The sequence below is a fragment of the Pongo abelii genome, chromosome 18 (genome assembly GCF_028885655.2).
Source record: "Pongo abelii isolate AG06213 chromosome 18, NHGRI_mPonAbe1-v2.0_pri, whole genome shotgun sequence".
Lineage (NCBI taxonomy): Eukaryota > Metazoa > Chordata > Mammalia > Primates > Hominidae > Pongo > Pongo abelii.
The window spans coordinates 3119408-3140948 of record NC_072003.2 but is presented as its reverse complement, the minus strand read 5'-3'; the positions used below and the strand labels follow the sequence as shown (position 1 = coordinate 3140948).

Here is a 21541-nt window from a genome sequence, read left to right as displayed (position 1 = left end):
AGTAAGACCCTGTCTCAAAAAAAAAAAAAAAAGTAGCTGAGTCCTGTTGGCAGGGAAGCTGCAGGCAGGCGAGGTCAGGCCAAGCAGAGTCCTGCTTATCTGGAAAGCTTCCTGGAAGAGGCGGCTTTTTCTGGCTCCCGAAGCCGTGCACTAGGGGTTGGGAGTCGGGCGTCTGGCCTCCCATCGCGACCCTGGTTCAGAACACGGCCGGAGTGAGAACCCTAACCCTAACCCAGGAGGCCGTAGGGACTTCCTGGTCCTACCCGGAGTAACCCTGGGGCTACGCCTGCTCCGAGCACCGGGATGGCCGTCCCTTTTATGGACCCAAACACGACGCCAGCCCAGCGAGGGCGGTGGGCGTCCTAGGGACCGGGCGGGTGAGGCCCCACGCAGCGACTCAGATCCAGGCCGCCGCCCACGCCCCGGGCCAGCGCTGAAGACCCTGTGCGCCTGCGCAGTGAGCGGCGGGGCGGCTCGGCGGCGCGCACGCAGCACGAGGGGAGGAGCCCTGGAGCCCGGGCACCCCTGACGGGCTGCACTGGGGAGGGGGAGGAGCCTCGAGGCCGGTTTGGAATTTTTGGCGCGAGCAGCTCCGCGCGCGTTCACGGGCCGTTCCCCCTCAGGGGAGTCCTCCGCCCGGGCGTCCGGAACAGTCGACGGCAGACTCCGGCCCGCTGAGCCACCCGAGGGCTCCCGTGGCCTCCGCGGACCCGGAATCTGGGCCCTCGCGGACCCGCGCCCCGCCCAGTCGCCCCAGGTGAGCCCAGACCCCGCCGTGAGGGGGCCTCGGCGTGGTCACCTCGCCGCTCCCCTCCGCCTCGCCCGGTCGGCGTTACCCCTGCCCCTCAGGCCTCCCCGGCGGCCCTCTCGCGTCCCCTCAGGCCCGCCCCCGCGAGCCCCTGCCTCCCGTCCTCCCCAGTTCCTGGTTCCCTTGCCCCGAGCCCCTTCCCAGCGGCGGCCCCGCCCTACTCGCCCCTTCCGGAGACCCCGCCTGCTGTCCATCAACCCCGCGCCACCGCCCTCCCCGTGATAGTCCTTCCCCCGTGACAGCCCCTCCCCCGTGACAGCCCCTCCCCCAGTGACAGGCTCTACCCCGGTAACAGCCCCTCCCCCGGGACAGCCTCTCTTCTTCTGCAACAGCCCCTCTTCCCTGGTGACAGCCCCTTCCCGTGACAGCCCGCCCACTGCTCTGTTCGCCAGGGTTTCCCCACACCCACGGAGTGAACTCAGCCGCGGCCCTGCCTGGGACAACTTACAGTCTACCGGGAAAGGTGGCCAGCAGATGTGTCGGGCCTGGTGAGAGGGTGAGGCGAGACGGCCCGATCGCCCAGGGCCCCGGAAGCTGCGGAGGTCACCCCCGCCTGGCCTTAGCTCAGGGACACCCTGGATTCACGTGGGAGCCCCTGCTCCTGCCTCCCCCATCCCACCACTGAGGCTGTTGGGCCAGGCGAGTCATGCTAGAACGTAAGTCGTAGGGACGGTGGGAGAACTGGGTTAAGATGCACAGGCCCAGGTCCCCGAGTGTGCCAGGGTTGGGCCTGGAGGCTGTGCTTGTGACTAGTGACCTCGAAGATCCCAACACCCTGGCTCCTGGCTTGGAGAAACCCTGGGCTGGGACTCTGAGGTAATTAGAGTCAGAGGAAGAGTCTCCGCAAGATGGAGGGCAGCCTGCCAGCCAGGCCCAGGTAGCATCGCTCCCCTCACCCCTCTACTCCCTCAGGTACTGGAGACTGGTCTTTTTAATTTGTTATTTATTATTATATATATTTTTTTGAGATGGAGTTTTGCTCTTGTCGCCCAGTTGGAGTGCAATGACGCAATCTCGGCTCACCGCAACCTCCACCTCCTGGGTTCAAGCAGTTCTCCTGCATCAGCCTCCCGAGTAGCTGGGACTACAGGCATGCACCAGCACGCCTGGCTAATTTTTGTATTTTTAGTAGAGATGGGGTTTCACCATGTTGGCCAGGCTGGTCTCGAACTCTTGACCTCAAGTGATCCACCCACCTTGCCTCCCAAAGTGCTGGGATTACAGGCGTGAGCCACCTCACCCAGCCTGCTTTGAAGTCTTTGTTAAATCTGACATCTGGAGGCCGGATGTGGTGTCTCACCCCTGTAATCCCAGCACTTTGGGAGGTTGAGGTGGGCAGATCACTCGAGTCCAGGAGTTTGAGACCAGCCTGGGCAACATGGTGAAACCCCGTCTCTACATGATATACAAAAATTAGTCAGGCATGATGGTGCAAGCCTGTAATCCCAGCTACTCCGGAGGCAAAAGTGGGAGGATACCTTGAGCCTGGGAGGCAGAGGTTGCAGTAAGCTGAGATGTTACCACTGCACTCCAGCCTGGGTGATACAGTGTGACCCTGTCTCAAGAAAAACAAAAGTGACATTTGGGCAGTTTCTGTTGCCTGTTTTGTTTTTTCATGTGTATGGGTCATACTTTCTTGTGTCTGTATGTCTTGTAGTTTTTTTGGTGAAAACGACATTTTTGGGAATATGTTGTAGTAACTGTGCATACTGGTTCTCCACCCTCCTCCAGGGTCTGTGATTGTTGATTTGTTGGTGGCTGGCTGGACTGTAGTATTGTAGCCTATGTCCCCTGCACTATAAGGCCTCTCATGTCACTCCCCTTAGGATGCAGCCTTGGGCATGTGCACAGCCACCCTGGGACAAGTGTAGTTTTAGGAGGGCCCACTCTATGTTTTCCCCCCAATCACACCCAACTATTAGGCTCCACCAGTGACCAGTTTGTTGCTCTATTTGTTTGTTTGTTTTGGAGACGGAGTCTCACTCTTGTTGCCCAGGCTGGAGTGCAGTGGCGTGATCTTGGCTCACCGCAACCTCCTCCTCCCGGGTTCAAGCAATTTGCAATTCTTTGCCTCAGCCTCCCGAGTAGCTGGAATTACAGGCACCCGCCACCACGCCCAGCTAATTTTGATTTTTTGTATTTTTTAGTAGAGACGGGGTTTCACCATCTTGGCCAGGCTTGAATTCCTGACCTCGTGATCCACCTGCCTTGGCCTCCCAAAGTGCTGGGATTACAGGCGTGAGCCACCACACCCGGCCGCTTTATTGTTTTTTATAATACTTTGGTGCACCAGCCTCACCAACATGGTGAAACCACATCTCTACTAAAAATATAAAAATTATTCTAGTGTGTTGGCACACGCCTGTAATCCAGCTACTCAGGAGGCTGAGGCAAGAGAATTACTTGAACCTGGGAGTCGGAGCGTCAGTGAGCTGAGATCATACCACTGCACTCCAGCCTGGGCAACACAGTGAGACCCTGTCTCAAAAACAAACAAACAATACCTTGTGGCATAAAGTGTTCCACGGTCCTATCCAATTACATTTTCTTTTTTTTTGTTTTGTTTTTTTTGAGACAGAGTCTTGCTCTGTTGCCCAGGCTGGAGTGCAGTGGCACAATCTCGGCTCACTGTAATCTCTGCTTCCCAGGTTCAAGCAATTCCCCTGCCTCAGCCTCTTGAGTAGCTGGGACTACAGGCACGCACCACCACGCCCAGCTAATTTTTGTATTTTTAGTAGAGATGGGGTTTCACCATGTTGGCCAGGCTGGTCTCGAACTCCTCACCTCAGGTGATCTACTCACCTCAGCCTCCTAAAATGCTGGGATTACAGGCATGAGCCACTGTGCCTGGCCAGATCCAATTAATTTTGAGCTCCTTTGACAGGGTGGCTTTTGAGGTCAGTGAGGTTTGTTCTGACTGCAGGCAGGCTCTTCCTAGCTAGCTCTTTCCCCACTTCTCTGTGGTAAACTAGCTGGCCTATGGTTCAGCTGGTTGCCCTAATGCGGGTACCAGTCTCTTCTTAACGGCTCACCACCAAAACTTCCACTGATTTTGACAGCCCCTTTAAACTTGAACTTCCCTACGCACCGTTTCAAATCAAGCCAATTTTCAGGGGTTTGGTGGGTGGGGAGAGCTCTATTTATGACCTACATCTACCCCTAGGCTAAATCTCTGTCTGAGCCGTGCTGTGGAACTGGGGGCAGGACAGCGGGGCACCTCTCTGCGTGCTGCTGTTGCTTTAGGAGAAGGTCGCTGGGTCGGGCAGGAGCCTCTGGCCTTCTTGGTTGCTCTCTCCCAGTGTGGACCCTCCTTCCTACAAATGAGCTGGGGCTCCATGTTCCCAGCCTGCCGGGCCTGAGATATAGTCTCTATTCTACGCTTGGGGGCAGGTGGAAGAAAGGAGCCCCTGGCCTGTCTGCCACACTCAGCTGGAATTTAGCCTTTGCCATGTGGAGCCGGGAGGGTTGAGAAGTGCTGAGAACCTGGCCCTCCTGGGCAAACACCCTAATCCTTGACAGGGAGCTGGGGGAGAGGGAGCCCTTCTTCTTGGCCACACCTGCCCCCAGTGCTAGGCGGGGGGAGAGGGGTGCTGGAGGTGGGAGGGCAGGAGTGTCATGGCTCAGGTGCCAACAGGCTTGCCGTTATTCCCAGGCCTTGGCAGGTTTTCTTGTGTAAACCTTTGTTTGCTGTGTGCCCTGGGCACCATGCCCAAAGGCTTTCAGTGCTTGCTTTTGAATAATCGTCACCAGTTGTGCTGTTTCACTGGGGCAGGGGTCCACGGAGCTGCACACACTGCCATTCTGGAAGTGGACACCACTAACTGGGTTTTGGCACGACAGTTATGAAAAAGAAAGACACTTGAGGGATTCTGGGTTTTCACTTTGGAATTGGAGATAAGGGATCGTGGGCCCGTGTAGTCTCAGAAGAGGTTGTGTAGTTTAGGGTCAAAGAGCTGGCCGTGACAAGGGCAGGGATGCAGGCGCAGCCCGTCTGACTGCAAACCGACTTGCTCTTAACCTCTCTACCCGACTGCAAGACCCTTAAGAACACGGGCCCCGTGGTTTTCCTCTTACGTTTCTATCATCTCTAAAATACAACAGCCTGGTGGGCAGGCAAGTATGAATCTGTCCTCTGCCTTTTCTTGGTCGGTGCTCATTGCTCCCATGGCCGTTTAAAGTAGAATAAGTGTGTGGTATAGACAGAGCTCTCTTCTGTGGCCTCTTTGGGGCCACAGGGCCAGGTGGTATCAGAGTGGACATGCTGCCCTGTACTCAGTCTCTGTCTCTGCCCCCAGGGCCTCCTGCGCTGGCCATGCCCGTGCCCACGGAGGGTACCCCGCCACCTCTGAGTGGCACCCCCATCCCAGTCCCGGCCTACTTCCGCCACGCAGAACCTGGATTCTCCCTCAAGAGGCCCAGGGGGCTGAGCCGGAGCCTCCCACCTCCGCCCCCTGCCAAGGGCAGCATCCCCATCAGCCGCCTCTTCCCTCCTCGGACCCCAGGCTGGCACCAGCTGCAGCCCCGGCGGGTGTCATTCCGGGGCGAGGCCTCAGAGACTCTGCAGAGCCCTGGGTATGACCCAAGCCGGCCAGAGTCCTTCTTCCAGCAGAGCTTCCAGAGGCTCAGCCGCCTGGGCCACGGCTCCTACGGAGAGGTCTTCAAGGTGAGTGAGGGGACGGCTTCCAGGCCTATCTGGGGGACCTCCTTTGTGTCTCTGCACCTCCCTTGGCGGGACAGGGTCCTGGGCAGCCTGATCCCCTTCCGTTCCCTACAGCCTGTCCCTGCTGGGCTCACAGGCTCCCTCCACATTTGACTTGGCAGCTCTCATCATCCCCAATGCAGGCCCCTCCAGGGGTTGCTCTGTGCATACTGGCCCCTTGTCCAGAGCCTGGCACGCCCTGCAGCAGCCCCTGTGCCATCTCCTCCGGCCCTGGCGCCAGCTGTGCAGGGTCCTTGGCGAGTCACCCCAGCCTCTGGCACCGGCCCTGAGTGCAGTGCCTGGCCAGCCCTCCCCAGGCTGGCAGGCTTTGAGCTACCCCCTGCCTGCTACCTTGTTTTTCTTAAACACAGTTTCCAGTCATTTATATTTTCTTTTAAAGAGTAGTTTTCCCTTGTACGAGTCCTATATGAAGACAATTTCGTTAAAAAGTACAAACAACATTGGCCCCCAGGTCAGCTTTCTCACAGGGGAGCCCGCTTTTCACACCACAGCCCGGGCTGCCTGTGTTGCTCTGCAGCTGTTTTTCCACCTCATGACCCATCTGAGAGGTCCCCTGGGGTCAGTGCAGGTCGTCCCTGGCTCCTCCATTGCTGGGTCTCCACAGACCCAGCCCCAGGGATGGAGGTTTGTCTGGTTTTGCTATTGCCCTGGGCAGGGGTCTGAGACAGATGCCAGCTACACCACTGTGCCCCATGTGTGATCCCTTAATGGGGTCTGCCAGGTTGTCCCCCTACGTGATTGCGCCACTTGTGGCTCACCCTCACTCTGTGCGTGGGTACCACCTCCCTTCCAGGTGCGCTCCAAGGAGGATGGCCGGCTCTATGCGGTAAAGCGTTCCATGTCACCATTCCGGGGCCCCAAGGACCGGGCCCGTAAGCTGGCCGAGGTGGGCAGCCACGAGAAGGTGGGGCAGCACCCATGCTGCGTGCGGCTGGAGCAGGCCTGGGAGGAGGGCGGCATCCTGTACCTGCAGACGGAGCTGTGCGGGCCCAGCCTGCAGCAACACTGTGAGGCCTGGGGCGCCAGCCTGCCTGAGGCCCAGGTCTGGGGCTACCTGCGGGACACGCTGCTTGCCCTGGCCCACCTGCACGGCCAGGGCCTGGTGCACCTTGATGTCAAGCCTGCCAACATCTTCCTGGGGCCCCGGGGCCGCTGCAAGCTGGGTGACTTCGGACTGCTGGTGGAGCTGGGTACAGCAGGAGCTGGTGAGGTCCAGGAGGGAGACCCCCGCTACATGGCCCCCGAGCTGCTGCAGGGCTCCTATGGGACAGCAGCGGATGTGTTCAGGTGGGGACCAGGGCATGCCAGGTGTTTGGCAGGCTGTGGGAGGCCCTTCCTGGGACGGAAGCTCCATTCCCCAGGAGGGAAGCTCCACCCTAGCCCAGGACACCCGGCCTCAGAGCCACAAGGCTGAGACGCCATCCCTGCCCTCCAGTGGAGAGGGTCTCTGGTCAGGCTGCCTGTGAGCCTCGAACCCTCCAGAGCCACTTTTTATACCTGCCTCCTCACAGCTCCACAGGAGAAACAATTGTCACTCCATTTACAGCCAGGTTAAGGGCCTTGCCGGAGCCCACTGCTAGCAGGTGGCACAGCTGAGACTGGCCCTAGGCGCTGGGTTCCAGGGTCCACACTGGTAACCACTGCCCTGATCATCAGGATAGTAATACCTGCCAGCAGTAACTGTGGTGCCTGTCCATCAGGGCACTGGGAGGACTCACCACTGTGGCATGTGGGCTCCCTGGGCACGGAGCCCATATTCCATAATGTCCCCATCCTGCCCAGGGTTCATGATCAGGCCTGTTGGGGCCTCCCTTCCCCCTGCTTCCGCCCCTCCCTGACTGATGAAGACAGCAGCCCTCTCCCACCCACCTCCAAGAGGCAGCCCAGGACTGGGTCTGTGTCCCAGGGCCAACCCTGCCCCCTTCTGTCCCCATGCTGTCCCTTCCAGTCTGGGCCTCACCATCCTGGAAGTGGCATGCAACATGGAGCTGCCCCACGGTGGGGAGGGCTGGCAGCAGCTGCGCCAGGGCTACCTGCCCCCTGAGTTCACTGCCGGTGAGTGGGTGAGGGTGGGAGGGGGTGCTGCCATGGGTTCCTGGGGAGATAGTGGCTGGCCATGGAGGCGCTGCTGGGCTCAGGGTGCAGTCGGTGTTCTGGGACCCCGATGTGGCCCTTCTTCCTGGGCAGGTCTGTCTTCCGAGCTGCGTTCTGTCCTTGTCATGATGCTGGAGCCGGACCCCAAGCTGCGGGCTACGGCCGAGGCCCTGCTGGCACTGCCTGTGTTGAGGCAGCCGCGGGCCTGGGGTGTGCTGTGGTGCATGGCAGCGGAGGCCCTGAGCCGAGGGTGGGCCCTGTGGCAGGTAAGTTCCCAACAGTGGCAGCTGCCTGCCCTGCTCCCCAGCCCCGGGGGTCCACCCGCCCACATCCTGAGCTCCTCTCCCCCACAGGCCCTGCTTGCCCTGCTCTGCTGGCTCTGGCATGGGCTGGCTCACCCTGCCAACTGGCTACAGCCCCTGGGCCCGCCAGCCACCCCGCCTGGCTCACCACCCTGCAGCTTGCTCCTGGACAGCAGCCTCTCCAGCAACTGGGATGACGACAGCCTAGGGTGGGTTCAAGTGCAGGGTATGGGGGGCTGGGGGGAAGGTGGGGGATATCACCGGGGCTCCATGGAGATTCATGGTGAATGGGGACCTCTCCCACAAACCTGGCCCCCATCACAACCTGGGGAAGGGAACCAAGACTGGTGGGGTGTGGCCTGGCCAGGCTCAATGCAGCTGGGCATGTGGACTGGCTGTTCAAGGCATGGCTTCACACTTAGGGCACCAGCACCCCAGGGAGTGGCTGGCCACGCAGCCCCGACCCCAGTGGAGGCTGCCAGCGCCCAGGGATAAAACATTGTCCCTTCTCTGGGAAGAGAAAGCCTCTGGAGTCTGGGGATCCCTGCCCCGGGAACAAGTCCTTGGTCCCTGGGGCCTGGTGTCTGAGTGAGAGGCTGTAATTAGGAAACCACACGCTCAGGGCAGACAGCTCTTGGGGACTCTGCCGTTAGCCCCTTCCTTACATCACCTCATCCCTCGGGGGCACTTGATAGCAGACAAGAAGTTCCAGAAAGGCTTACATTTACTAAAAGTTTACTTCAAATCCGCCTCAGTCAAAGTCCATGTGTTCTGAAAAGGACAGAGGGGGCCTTGGAGTGCAGCCAAATGGAAGGACTTTGAAGGCTGTCCAAGTGCTGCTTTCAGAGTGCACCAAGTTTTTATTGTCCCTGACCGTGGCTCCCTGCCTGTCAGGCGGGAGCCTGGAGCCTGCACAGGGACAGAGCTGGTTTCATCCGGTACTCCCTAGCCCTGGACATCCTCCTTGTGTCACCTGTCCTCCTGCAGGCCCTCACTCTCCCCTGAGGCTGTCTTGTCCCGGACTGTGGGGAGCACCTCCACCCCCCGGAGCAGGTGCACACCCAGGTAAGCAGGTCCAGGGGCTAGGGTGGGCAGGGCTGGCTTTTGGATCCTGAGTGTCACTACTCTCTCCTCCCTCCTCCCAGGGATGCCCTGGACCTAAGTGACATCGACTCAGAGCCTCCTCGGGGCTCCTTCCCCTCCTTTGAGCCTCGGAACCTCCTCAGCCTGTTTGAGGACACCCTAGACCCAACCTGAGCCCCAGGCTCTGCCTCTGCACTTTTAACCTTTTATCCTGTCTCTCCCATCGCCCTTGAAAGCTGGGGCCCCTTGGGAACTCCCATGGTCTTCTCTGCCTGGCCATGTCTAATAAAAAGTATTTGAACCTTGGGAGCACCCAAGCTTGCTCATGTGGCAACATGGCCCTTCCTGTCCCTTTATTGATGTCATCTAGGGTCTTAGGCCCCTGAGGCTGAGCTCTGCTGCAGAACCCAGTGCTCCTGGCCTTGGGCCAGCAGCTGAAGCCCCATGCTGTGTGGAGCAAAGAGGTTTCCTGAGCAGGCACATCCCCCGGTGGGCACCTGGAGCTGTTGGGAGTATGGCACTCAAGGTGGAGGGCAGGCATGGCCCAGGGGTCCCAGGATCCGAGGTCACTGAGCTCCCTGCACCAGTTTCCTGGAAGAAGCAGCTGCAGCCCTTTGCCTGTGGCCAGCTGGTACAAGAAGGGTCCATGCCCCCTTGGTCCTTTTGCCCTGAATGCCCTACTCCATAGTCTCTGGGCAGAGGGAGCCAGGGTGGGCAACCTTGTGGCTGCTGGGAGGGCTGGTATGCAGGGCAGAAAGATGGAGATCAGGAAGTCTGGGCCCAAGGGACTGGCCAGAGACCTGGTGGGAGGAACAGGATAGGGTGAGGGCTCTGGGCTGGCAGTCTAGCAGGACTTGAACTCTCAGAGCAAGACATGACCCCAGAGTCCCTCTGGTCCAACCCCACAGGTCACAGAGGGTAAAGAGGTCCCAAGAGGGAAAGGTTTCCTTCCAGCTGACACAGTAAAATAGGAGCTTGGAGGGAAAAGGCAGGGAAGGAAGTTGGAGTGCCACGGCGTGGGTGGAAGAGGTCAGTCCACAGGGAAGAACGGGTGAACAGGGCTCCTGCTGAGACATCTCGTGAGCTGGAAGCATCCAGGGAGCCAGCCTCTTGCAGACGAGTTGGGAGGAACACCTGGTGTTGCTAACTCTAGGAGGCTGCTGTGGGCAGGCTGGCATGGAAGCTCAGTCCCGGGGACAGGCGTGGTGGGCAGCCCAGAGCAGGTCGGGCACGACGCCGGCGTGCAGCTGCAGGATGGAGCCCACGCTCAGCAGGTGCATGATCTGGTGGGAGTTGCCCCAGTAGTCGAAGCGGCCGGGTCCCCAGCGCTCGGGCAGGCGGGCTACATTTACCAGTCCCCCAAGCAGCGCCAGTGCGTCCATGCGCAGGTAGCAGGGCAGGGAGCCTGGAGCCCCTGAACCCAGACCCACTCCCCGGGCCCCGAATACCAGCAGGCGGGCAGCAGCCTGCCAACCAAATGCCCGGAGCCGAGCACTGGTGGAGGGGGCAGTGAGAGCGCGCCAGCCGGCCACACCCGACAACACAGTGTAGCCCACCAGGGCAGCCGGGCGCAGCCAGGGCCTGCAGGCCAGGGTGCAGTGGATGATGGGCAGGGCCCCTGCACAAGAGGAGAGAACAGGAGAGGGCACGTCAGTGTGAGGGTCCACCCGCCTTTCCCTACCCATGGCTTGGATGCGTGCCCCGTGCCTCGCCCGCCAGTGGCTCCAGCTCCCATCCCTTGGGCCCTGACTCACCAAGGGTGTTGACAAGGCAGACCCCACACATGTCCAGGGCGAGGAGCCGGGCATACACAGCGCTGCCCCCTTGGTGGCACATAAAGAGGTGATAGAGCACGGAGCCTGCAGGGGGTGCAAGGCAGGCCACGCAGTGTGTGCCTCCCAGCCAGCCATCCTTGCCCAGCTGACCCCAGGGCATGGTCATTGGCACCAGCACCAGGAAGCCCAGTAGGGCCAGCCCTAGGGAGGGAGACAGTCATCTACCAGATGGCTTCAGTCATGTCCTCAAGGGGACCACGGTTCAGACACAACACAGGACAGAGCAAGACAGGTCCAGGTAATGCTGTCATCCAGCTGGCGGCCTGGCCTTGGCTAGAGGCAGGTCCTGGGCAAAAGGCTTTTGGCATTGGTTACTTATCATGGCTCAGGATGGTCTGGGAAGTAGAGACCATGATCCCCACTTTGCAGGTGAGGAAACAGACTTGGAGGGGCTGAGTGACCCGCCCCGGGTGAGCCCAGCAGGTAAACAATGGCAGAGGACAGGCCTGCGCCGTCCCACTCCCACACTGCTCTCCCCACACAAGCAGGTCACAGGAGAAGCCTAAGGCAGCGAAACCTCAAGCTGAGTTGTGAAGAGGACACATGAGCAGTGATGCCAGCCCGGGGCCACTTGGCTTGCTCTTCCCAACCCAAGTCCTCCCCTCTCCATAAGTGTCCAGACAAATGGAGGCACTGGGCCTTTTTATCTTCTATAAAGGGGTGAGGCCAGGCGGGGGAAGACAAGTGCAGAATGAAGGGAAGGGGGCTTCGAGGGGCTTGTCCCATCTCCCCAGACCTCTCCCTGGGGAGTTTGATTCCAGCCTAGCCCTTTCTGGGAGGTCTCCACCCCTCCCTGCCGGCCTCTAGCACTGGCCTCCCAGGGGCCAAACGGGGCTCCGAAGTCTGCCCACCCTCGTGGGAATGTGGCCTGGCAAAAGCTCCGGAAAGGCACCCAGGCTGGGCCCGGCCGCTCAGGGCCCCTTGCCCGCCTGGGGCAGCTCAAGGACGGGCAGGGCTGTGTCAGCAGAGCTCCGCGGGGCGCGGAGGAGGGGCCGGGCGCCTGTTGGGGGAAGAAGGAGCCGCCACCAGGCGGAGCCCCAAGACAGAGCGGCTTGGGGCGGGGGCGTCAGGACGGCGGCGCTGGGAGGCTCCTCCCGGGCCCTCCTCACCGCAGTCAACACCATCTCCCGGCTGGGTGCTGGCGGGAGAGGGTTCCCAGGGCGCCGGGATTACAGAGGCGGGACACCAAGCTCCCTACCCCTGGGGCTCAAAGGGATTAAGCAGGCTCAGACCCCACTCTGCTCCCCTCTCCTGACCCGGCCCCCACCCGCCGGGAAAGCGGAAGCTGGCAGCGCGACCCGGGACAATGGCAGCTTTGTCACCGCGGCCACTGGCGGTGCCAGGGCCAGGGCAGCCCAGGACTTGGGCGCTGGGGCCCTCCTCGGCCTCAGTGCCCCCGGCCCAACGCGGGCAGGGCGGCCGCGGGTGCGGGAAGCGCGTTGCGGGACGCGGCTCACCGTGCGTGTAGATGTTGCCCAGTTCGTTGTGCAGGTAGAAGAGGCTGCGCAGGCAGCCTGAGCCGCTGCTGGCGGGCCGGTACCCGGTCAGCACGAACTTATTGAACTGCAGGTGCGGCGGCGAGCTGGCCCAGTCCAGCAGGCGCGGCCCGGCCAGGAACGCCATGGTCCGCACCGCGCGGGCAGCCCGTGCTCCTCCTGTCCCCGAGCCTTCTCCTCAGTGGGGCCGCAGCGCGGGAAGGCCCATCACTGCCCAGCGCCCGGCGCCCACCCACCGCCCTGCGCTCGATCGGCGCACGCGCTGGCTAGGGGGTCCCAGCCCGCGCCCCTCAAGCGCTGCGCACGCGCGAGTCCGACGCCCCCGCGCCGGGGCGGAGGCTGGGGACGCACCGGATGCCTGAGCGCACTGCGGTCGGCTCCGCCGAGGCAGACGCGCCGCAGGGACAGCTCGCGGCGGCGGCGGCGGCGGTGGCCGGTAGTCTCTCTGCAGCTGGGAGGACGGGCGCGGCCGGACGCGGGAGGGGACGCCAGGCTCCGCCCAGGCTCCTAGTCCCCGCCGGCCGGCCAGCGTTTCGCGCGCTGGGCTCCTGACGTCGGCGCAGCGAGAGCCAATGGGCGCGGCCGGCGGGGAGGCTCCGCCCCGAGGCCGCCCAGGCCTCGCCTGCTAGCATAGTGTGAGCGATCCCAGCCTTATTTGCATGGGGTGGCTGTGGGCTTGCGACCCAACGTTCTGGGTCCTGCGGGCTCCGCTAGAGTGACCCTGGCACCTCGCGTCCCTCAGAACTGTGCATCCGGGCTTTCCGCGTGACACCCAGGTCTCTGCACCTTTGGGCACCCACCCTCGAGGGCACAGTCCTGCCACCTAGCCCTACCCTGCAGATCGGGCTCTGTCCAAGGTGCTGCCGGACGGGTCCGGCTTAGATCCGGTACGCCCCCGCTCCAAGGTGATCTTTCCGCCGGCTGGACTCCGGAGTGCAGCAAGGCGCTCCACGGTACCCAGGCCTCTGAAGGCGTGCCTCACGCGCCCGCAGCCGTCGGGAGGGGCCCTGCCCTTCGCGCCAGGCTTCTCGGAGCGTGGGCTCGGCCCAACTCGCTCCCAGTTATCGCCCACAAGGCGCACCCTTGCGGGGCCCTACCCAGGATAGACAGGAAACAGATTGGAAACCAGGGGAGCAAAGTCGACTTCCGCCCCGTCCACCCTGAGCCAGGACCGGGAAGGCACTCCTTCTTCAGCATAACGAGGCCCACGATCCTCCTCCCCTTCAACCCCCGCCTTCTACAGGACTCCACCCACCCACCCATCTGTCTGTGTTCTCGGTCCTTCTCTGCATTCCAGGCAGCTCCACCAAAGTCTGCGTGCAACGCCCTTCATTTGCATGGACACACGCAACCCTCGGCGCCTGTATGGTCATTAACATGCTCCTCCCACCGCGGAAGAGCTTTCGAGGCCCGTACCAAAGTAGATCCTTTATTCAAAATCTGTGGGGGTCTTTTTGACCGTTTTTGTTGACCTGTGACCTCTCACTGAGGACGGTAGTCCAGGACCACCCCCAGAGGGGTTCAAAGACCTCTGAAACCAGAGACCACCCCCACATAAAGGTCCACGAAGAGGGCCTGGATCATCTGGACCCCCACGGTCAGGCCAAGTCCCAGATAATAGCACCAGATATTTCCTGTCCGACTTCTGGTCTCCCCAAGACGACCAGAGGCCGAGCTGCCCCTAAACAGGCGCAAGACCAAGGTAGGGCGCAGCACAGCATCTCAGGTGTCTATCTCGCTGGTGGCGAGTCCAGCGGACCCTCGGGGCCCAGAGTCAGAGAGCGGAGATGAGCGAGCGCAGGGAGCTCTGGCTGGAGGCACTCAGAGGCCGGTAGCCCGCGGCAGAACCCTCAGCCTGGGGGTCCCCGGGGGAGCAGGGCAAGGCCACCCCTCGGGGCTGTCGGTGCCACACAGCCCAGCTTCTCCTGGGGCCCCTGGAAGGCCCCAGCGCCGGGGGCCCTTTTCCCGGAGCCAGCAGACAGCTCCTAGAGAGGGAGCAGACATCAGCCGAGCCCGTCCAATGCCGCTGCAGCGTCCTGCTCTACCTGCGATCCCGCGCGCGATCCTGTGCGTGGACCCAAAGCCTCTCTCCCTTAAGAACCCAGGAGTTCCTTCCTAGCTCTGTTCCCTTCTGGGGCTCCAGCTCCCCACCATGGGTCCGCCCTCAGGCCCTGCCCCAGCGCCCCGCACCGTCGGCGCAGCGGACGCAGCAGCCCCAGGAGCAGCAGCAGCAGCACCGAGACAGCCGTCACCGTCGAGAAGACCCGGGCTGCGGGCACACGGCTGCGGTGAGGATGGGCGCGAGGGGGCGGCTCCCTGACTCACTCCCGTCCCGCGCGCCCGCCTCACCCCCCATCGCGGCCGGCGGAACCCCAGGCCAGGGGCTGCAGCTCACGTTGGCCCCGTCGAGGGGCGCCGCGGGGGTCTGGGCCGAGCCCTCGGGGGCCTCTGGGTCCTCAGCGGCGTCGTGCAGCCCTGCGGAGAGGGGCGTGAGGCGGGGTGGGGAGAGCGGGGTGGGAACAGCGGGCAGGGCGCGCCGAGCTGGGGCTCACCGCGGTAGGTGAGCGCGAAGCCTTGCGCGTGGCCGCGCGCGTCGCTTCGGAAGGTGAGCAGCAGCGCGGCGGTGCCCAGGCGCAGCGGCCCCGGCGGCGGTGGGCGGGCGCCATCGAAGGCGCGGAGCAGGCTGCCCGAAGCCGCGTCGCGCAGTTCCAGCCGGTCGCGCGGGTCGGCCAGCTCGAAGAGGCGGAAGGTGAGCTCCAGAGCGGCGGCTGGCGGGCCCAGGGCCCAGCTGCAGTTCCGGTCCGGCCCGTACTCGTCCGGGAAGTCCGGGGAGTAGATGACGCCCTGAGGCGCCGTCCAGTTCCCCTGGCAGGAGCCCACGGACACTGCGGGCGGGGCCGGCAGTCAGGACCCTGAGGACCACGACACGGCGGCTCCCCTGCCCGGCCAGGCCCCACCTCGAGGCCCGCCCAGGCCCCTGGTCCCCGCCCACTCCTCACCTTCATAGACGCCCAGCCGCCCATCGCCGCCACACAGCTGTCCAGGGTGGCCGAAACAGATCTGGTCACAGTCGGTGGCGGGGGCCAGGCGTCCCCGGGCCAGGTCGCTTTCAGAGCCACAGAAGCAGGCGTAACCGGCCTCCACGCCCGCCAGCTGGGAGCACAGACTGGGTGACCCCAGGGCAGGGGCTGGGGTAGGGGTGAAGTGGTGGGGGCCTGGGGTCGGGGTGGGAATCGGGCTGGAGGCTCAGAAACCGGTGGCTGGGTTTGGCAACCGAGTGTTGGGAGTTGAGTGGGGTCTTTAGGTCCAGGTCAGGGGTCACTGGTCTGGGCCCGTGAGCAGTACCTGGTACCCCTTCATGCGGCAGAACCGTAGGCACACCTGGACCGTGAGCTTCGTGGAGGTGCCGCTGGGGCCGCTGAGGGCTGGGGGTGCCCCTGAGTCCACAAAGCATCCCAGGTAGCCTGGCACTGAGGGGGCAGAGTCAGACTTCCGTGACTCCAAAAACAACCCTCCTCCCAGATGCAGCAGCCTTCCCACCTCTGTCCACCCGCGCTACTCACTGTGACAGGAGGGGATGTCGCAATAGCGCCAGTAGATGCCCTCCTCTGTCTCAGCCACGTAGCACCACGGCTGCACGTCACCGTCTGGGTTACTGCGGGTGGGAGGGAGGTGGTGGGGGTCCCACCACCCCAAGAATAGCAAACCCAGGCCCGGCCCCGCAGCCTATGCTCAAAGTGGCCTTCGAGGCTCTGTACCTGTGAGCGGCTGTGCTCCCTGCTGTCCACCCACAAACTCCAGTTTTGTCTACGCAGAGCTCTGTCTGATGAAGGAACTGGACGTCGACTTCCGAGTGGACAGCAGGAAGTCATTAAAGGGGACTTGAGAGCTGTTTTTAGGTTTCAGCTGTTGCTAGACTTGACTCCATATATGAGGATTTTGAGGCCATCTGTAGTCTTCACCCCCACCCGGCATGGACCTCAGCCACTTCCGTCCCTCAAACCCCACATTTTTTTTTTTTTTTTTTTTTTTGAGACGGAGTCTCGCTCTGTCACCCAGGCTAGAGTGCGGTGGTGTGATCTCTGCTCACTGCAAGCTCCGCCTCCCGGGTTCAAGCGATTCTCCTGCCTCAGCCTCCTGAGTAGCTGGGATTACAGGCGCCCGCCACCATGCCCCGCTAATTTTTTGTATTTTTAGTAGAAATGGGGTTTCACCATGGTAGCCAGGCTGGTCTCGAACTCCTGACCTCAGATGATCCGCCTGCCTTGGCCTCCCAAAGTGCTGGGATTACAGGCTGAGCCACCGCGCCTGGCCTCCAACCCCACTTAAAAGCAGAAGTGAGCTCCTGAGCTTTGCGGCTCTCCTTCCGCTGGGTCCATCCTGCCTCAGACCGTAGCTGTGGCTCTGAACCCCAAAACAAGTTGTATGACAACAGTCCCACTCTGACAAGGCCCTGACCATTCGGCCCCCCCTCTGACCAGGCCCCGCCCATACGGGTCCTTTGAGTGCCCAGGTCCGTTTCTCTCCTGGCCCTGAACTGAGACTCTGCAGAAATTGTGCACCTGAGGAGGACCCCTTTTGCGCCAGGGTTCCGCGCGCCCCGCCCCGCCCCGCCCTTCATTCTGGCCCCGCCCCCAGGTTCTCCAGGCGGCTGGGCTGCCAGTCGGCACCCCGCCGGCACAGAGGCCCCGCCTCGGGCCATCCCTGCAATGGTGAGCCCAGCCTCGCCCCCAGCGCAGGCCCCGCCCCTCACCGGCAGAAGTTGTGCGCGCCCAGCCCCCAGCGGCCCTGGGGGTCGCTGGCGCTGCTGTAGCTGTGTTGCTGCGTCTGGTCCCAGAAGAGGCACGGGCGGCCCGCCCCGCGCGGGCCAGTGCGGTTCTGATGGCCGCGGTAGTCAGCCCCATTCACCTGGAAGCATTCGGACAGGCCTGCACGGCAAAGGCGGGGCCTGGGGAGGTCCGGACCCACGCCGGGCATCCTCGCGCCCCTACGCCACCTCCCGCCTGGGTCCCCAGCCAGCGATCTCGCACCCGCCCCTGCGGGAGCCCTCGGGCTGCTCAGCTGCTCCGGCCACCTGCTCTGTCCCCCTCCCCAGCCTTGGGGGCCTGGCCCTGGGGGCGGAGGCCGAGGAGGGGTTGGTGAACACGGCCCGGCAGCCATGCCCGGACTTACCTGGACTGTGCAGGCTCCCAGCCGAGGCCCCACGCGGCTGCAGCAGCGGGAGGAAGAGGAGAAAGAGGAAGCCCTGCAGGGCTTGTGTCCCCATCGCTCTCAACCAAGGATAGGTCACCCTCGCCCGGACACGGCCCGGTCTGCCCCCGGGGTCGCTTCGGGGTCTCTCAGGAGACCTAGGGGGCGTTGTCCTCTGACAGTCTGCCCTCGTCCGACTCTGAGCCGCGCTTTCAGTCTGGGGTGGGTAAATCTCTCCTGGGGGTCTTTGCCTGCCAGGACCTTTGCCCCTGGAGGCGTCTCTCTGTCCCTGTCCCTACCCGGGTCTCTCCGGGGGGAATCTGGCCGGGGGCGTTCTCAGTCTCTGTCTCAGCGAGCTCTGGGCGGTGCCTCAGCCTCTACACCCGCCCCCTCCCACTGCGCCTAGCTCTCGGCGTCTCCCTCGCCGAGGTCTCCAACGCGCTGACTCCTGCCCCCCTCGCATCCCTCCGTGGGTCCCTCCCCCTGGGTCTCTCCCTCCCCCATGGGAGGCCGGGAAGCCCCGCCCAGCACTGGAGCGGAGGCAGCAGGTCCAGACGCCTCCCAGGCCCGCTCCCCCGACCCCGGGCGTCCCGCGCCTCCCGGCCCCCTCTCCCTCAGGTCGGTGCGGGTTCAAGTGGGAAGGTGCGGAGGGGGACAGGCGGGGCAAGCGGACGGAAGGCCCTTAAAATGGGAGATACAGAATCACCTCCCGTGGCCGCACGCGCCCCATGACACCCGGAATGTCCGAGTTACAAGCGCCCTCCTCCCAGTGCACGCACGCGCTCGCACTCTCTCCCATTCATTGCCAGGCGCTCACGCGCACACTTTCTTCGGATCCGCACGCCCCTCCCGCCCCTGGTCCAGATGCCGCTGGCTTGACGGAGGAAGCTCCACTCCCTGCTCCCGCGCCCACGAGACAGGCGGGAGTCGTGGACGCTCAGTCCGGGACAGGCAGGGGCAGCTGGTGTCTGGGGAGAAAGGCAGCTGCGCCCCAGGTCCCAGTCTGTCCCCTCCTCCTCCCCCTCCCCCACCCTTCCCTGGGACCCCCAGCCCAGGCTCTCCCGAGCCTTCACACTGCAGTGGAATTCCCCCAGCGGTGCCCCCCACCTGGCGGGGGAGGGGGAGGGGAGCAGGCCCAGGCAGGCGTGGGGGGAAATTCCCCGCCCCCTCCCCCTGGGCCCGACTCCTCCGAGTCCTCTGATCTCCCAGCGCCACCCGCCCGCTGCCCCCAGGGCTTGGGGGGAGGCCAGCGCAGGTGCGTGGGAGGGCGGAGGCGGGGGCCGGGGGAAGGAACTGGTGGGGGCCGGGCGCCCAGAGCGGCCCCGCCCCACCCAGACCAGACCTCTTTGCCCCTCAGTCCAGCCTGCCCAGCCCGCACCAGGCCCTCGCCAAGCTGTCGAGCCCAGGCCGACCTGTCCCCGCCCTGCAGCCCCCACACCGTCTCTGCCCCGGTGTCGATGGAGAAGAAAGATGGGGTTCAGGGAGGTTCTGCCAGGCCCAGGCACCCACTGCGGTGCTGGGACCCGCGAGGATCTTCCAGCTAGCGCCTCACGCGAGTGCGCTCTGGAGGAGGGGCGTGGGGCCGAGGTGGGGGCATTTGAAGGAGATGGACTTGCTGAGACTCTAGGCCAGGGTCCTGGTCGCCTCCTCCGGGAGCCCTCTCAGAGGCCAGGATGGCCCGGCTCACTGAGCTGGGGCCTGAGCTGGGGCCTCCAGCACCCGCTGGCTCCCTGGAACCCAACTGCACTTCCCGACGAGGGAGCATCCGGGACCACCTGTCTGCCCGGTTTCTCTTGGCGGGGGCTCAGTGAAGTCCTCCCAGGCTCCGGTCCACAGAGGATGTCCTAGGGGCAGGCCTGGGCAATGGCGGTGCGTGGGGAGCTTCACCCCCACAGCCACAGCCCTCTGAGGATGGGGCAAGGTGGCGACAGGGACAATTAAGGACTCTATGTGTGGAAAGGGGGCCGGGTTGGGACGCTGGTGGAGGAATCAGCCCCTTCCCTTGAGAGAGTGGGGTCTGAAAGAACTGTCCCTCTGTCCCTGGCACTGTGACACCCGGTTCGGTTGGCCCAGGCCTGTCTCCTCCAGAGGGGGCAGGGGGTGAGAGGAAGGGGGTGCTCAGTGCTGAGGCTGGGGCACTGAGATGGAGTGGGGTGGAGTATCCCTGCGGCAAACTTCAGTCTCAGGTCACTCATGGAAACTTCCAGAACTAAGAAGCCCACCCCCCACCACTTCTCGAGCATTTGGCACTCAGGGCTCTGCAAGCAGCGGCATGTCTGCCCTCCTGACGCCCTGCGAGGGGGGACAGGCTCATCTCCCCATTCTGCAGATGGGGCGCAGAGGTGGTAACTGGGTGACTCGTGGGCGTCACCAGCTATTAAGTGTTGGAACTGGGCTTCAAACTCCGCTTGGTCTGATTCATGCCTCCATCTCGCTTCCAGGGTCTCTGATTCTTCAGGGACCTCTGGGTACATAGAGATACTCTCTCACCTGCTCTGAGGGGCTCCTCACCCCTCGAATGTCGTTGCCGCCAGCTGACACTTTGGAAGCAGGATCTCCAGCAGCCCACTTCACAGACAGGTAGACTGAGGCCAGACTGGGGCAGGGGTCGGCCTGGGGTCCCTAGGGCCTGACAGGCTTGGCATGTCATCTCTGAGGGAAGCAGGTGCGCAGGTTCATATTGACCACATGGGGGCGGCAGAGAGAAAGGAGCCAAAGAGGTAGGTGCGGAAGCAACCCAGGGGCCAGCCTGGCCTTTCTCTCCTATGGAAGGTGGAACACGGGATTTGCCCTGCCGAAGTCGGGAGAAGGTGAGAAGTTGGGGGACCTGGGCAAGAGGAGGGACCAGGCCACTTTGCCCCAGTCAGCCCCCCAGGAAGGGGAGGAGCAGGCTCAGCCCTGCCCTTCTTAAGGCAGTGCAGGGTGGGTGTGTTTGAGCCCAGCCCTTTCCTGCCGGGAGCTCTGGGTCAGGGCCAGACCCGGTGCAGTCAGGACGCCTGGGTTCCACCTGGGGCTGCTCAGCTGCCCTTGGTCTTCTTGTTTTTTGTTTTTTGTTTTTTGTTTTTTTTTTGAGACGGAGTCTTGCTGTGTCTCCCAGGCTAGAATGCAGTGGTGTGATCTTGGCTCACTGCAACCTCTGCTTCCTGGGTTCAAGCGATTCTCCTGCCTCAGCCTCCCGAATAGCTGGTATTGCAGGTGGGTGCCACCACACCTGGCTAATTTTGGTATTTTTAGTAGAGACGGGGTTTTGCCATCTTGGCCAGGCTGGTCTCGAACTCCTGACCTCAGGTGATCCGCCCCCAACTCGGCCTACGAAAGTGCTAGGATTACAGGTGGGCGCCGCCACTCCTGGCTAATTTTTGTGTTTTTAGTAGAGACTTTTTTTTTTTTTTTTTGAGACAGAGTCTCTGTCTTGTCGCCCAGGCTGGCGTGCATTGGCGCCATCTTGGCTCACTGCAGTCTCGAGATGGGGTTTTGCCATGTTGGCCAGGTTGGTCTGGAACTCCTGACCTCAGGTGATCTGCCTCCCTCGGACTCCCATAGTGCTGGGATTACAGGCGTGAGCCACCTTGCCTGGCCCTTCCTTCCTTTTTCTCATCTCTCTGGTGGGGACAGTGTTCCATCTGGGGCCCACTCCTCATGGCAGAGGCACATCAGGGCCACCAAGGCAAAAGGAGGCCCCAGAAATCTGTGGGCAGGGGGTCCCCCTGGAGGCCGCTGGGGAGGCCCTGGGAGAGATGAACCAGGCCAGGCCTCACCTCCACACTCTGTCTTCAGGAGGGCGGTGGGTCAGTGGACCACCTCTCCTGGGTGACAGCTGGATGAGGAATGGGTGGGGTAGGGGTTCGTGGGCCCCTCTGAGACCCTGAGAGCAGCCCTGGGGGATCTTTCCGGGCCTTCCCAGGAGTTCAGAAAGAGGCCCCTGCTGAGGGGCCGCAAGTCCCAGTTGTGACCTCACCCATCCTCAGCAGCAATGATACTTAGTCCTGTCCCCCTTCCTGGGACAGCTGTGT

At 62.9% G+C, this 21541-nt stretch overlaps 3 protein-coding genes across 8 annotated transcripts; 1 reads left to right on the top strand and 2 right to left on the bottom strand.

The window, feature by feature from the left end:
- Nucleotides 1–471: 471 nt before the first annotated feature.
- On the top strand, nucleotides 472–9341 carry PKMYT1 (protein kinase, membrane associated tyrosine/threonine 1). 3 transcript variants are annotated; one of them, XM_002826028.6, is made up of 9 exons: nucleotides 472–757; nucleotides 1201–1464; nucleotides 5104–5471; nucleotides 6322–6815; nucleotides 7477–7583; nucleotides 7716–7888; nucleotides 7976–8133; nucleotides 8912–8989; nucleotides 9070–9341. In XM_002826028.6, exons 2-9 carry the CDS (start codon nucleotides 1455–1457, stop codon nucleotides 9179–9181), a joined length of 1500 nt encoding a protein of 499 aa, XP_002826074.2. In that variant the 5' UTR covers nucleotides 472–757; nucleotides 1201–1454; the 3' UTR covers nucleotides 9182–9341. The 3 variants fall into 3 exon arrangements, with proteins under 3 accessions (XP_002826074.2, XP_054390615.1, XP_054390616.1); XM_054534641.2 differs by having other exon boundaries at nucleotides 523–757; nucleotides 8874–8989; XM_054534640.2 differs by having other exon boundaries at nucleotides 522–757; nucleotides 8874–9341.
- PAQR4 (progestin and adipoQ receptor family member 4) lies at nucleotides 8643–12860 on the bottom strand. 3 transcript variants are annotated; one of them, XM_002826029.5, is made up of 3 exons: nucleotides 12300–12860; nucleotides 10762–10983; nucleotides 8643–10625 (listed from the first exon to the last, which is right to left on the bottom strand). In XM_002826029.5, the coding sequence occupies exons 1-3, from the start codon at nucleotides 12463–12465 to the stop codon at nucleotides 10192–10194; spliced, it is 822 nt and encodes a 273-aa protein (XP_002826075.1). In that variant the 5' UTR covers nucleotides 12466–12860; the 3' UTR covers nucleotides 8643–10191. The 3 variants fall into 3 exon arrangements, with proteins under 3 accessions (XP_002826075.1, XP_054390617.1, XP_054390619.1); XM_054534642.1 differs by having other exon boundaries at nucleotides 12690–12860; XM_054534644.2 differs by lacking the exon at nucleotides 10762–10983 and having other exon boundaries at nucleotides 12300–12839.
- A 344-nt stretch (nucleotides 12861–13204) lies between these two features.
- On the bottom strand, nucleotides 13205–17992 carry KREMEN2 (kringle containing transmembrane protein 2). 2 transcript variants are annotated; one of them, XM_024233507.2, is made up of 9 exons: nucleotides 17511–17992; nucleotides 17092–17266; nucleotides 15902–15993; nucleotides 15684–15808; nucleotides 15338–15491; nucleotides 14891–15223; nucleotides 14688–14813; nucleotides 14529–14607; nucleotides 13205–14323 (listed from the first exon to the last, which is right to left on the bottom strand). In XM_024233507.2, exons 1-9 carry the CDS (start codon nucleotides 17602–17604, stop codon nucleotides 14113–14115), a joined length of 1389 nt encoding a protein of 462 aa, XP_024089275.1. In that variant the 5' UTR covers nucleotides 17605–17992; the 3' UTR covers nucleotides 13205–14112. The 2 variants fall into 2 exon arrangements, with proteins under 2 accessions (XP_024089275.1, XP_024089277.1); XM_024233509.2 differs by lacking the exon at nucleotides 14529–14607 and having other exon boundaries at nucleotides 14160–14323.
- Nucleotides 17993–21541: the final 3549 nt, after the last annotated feature.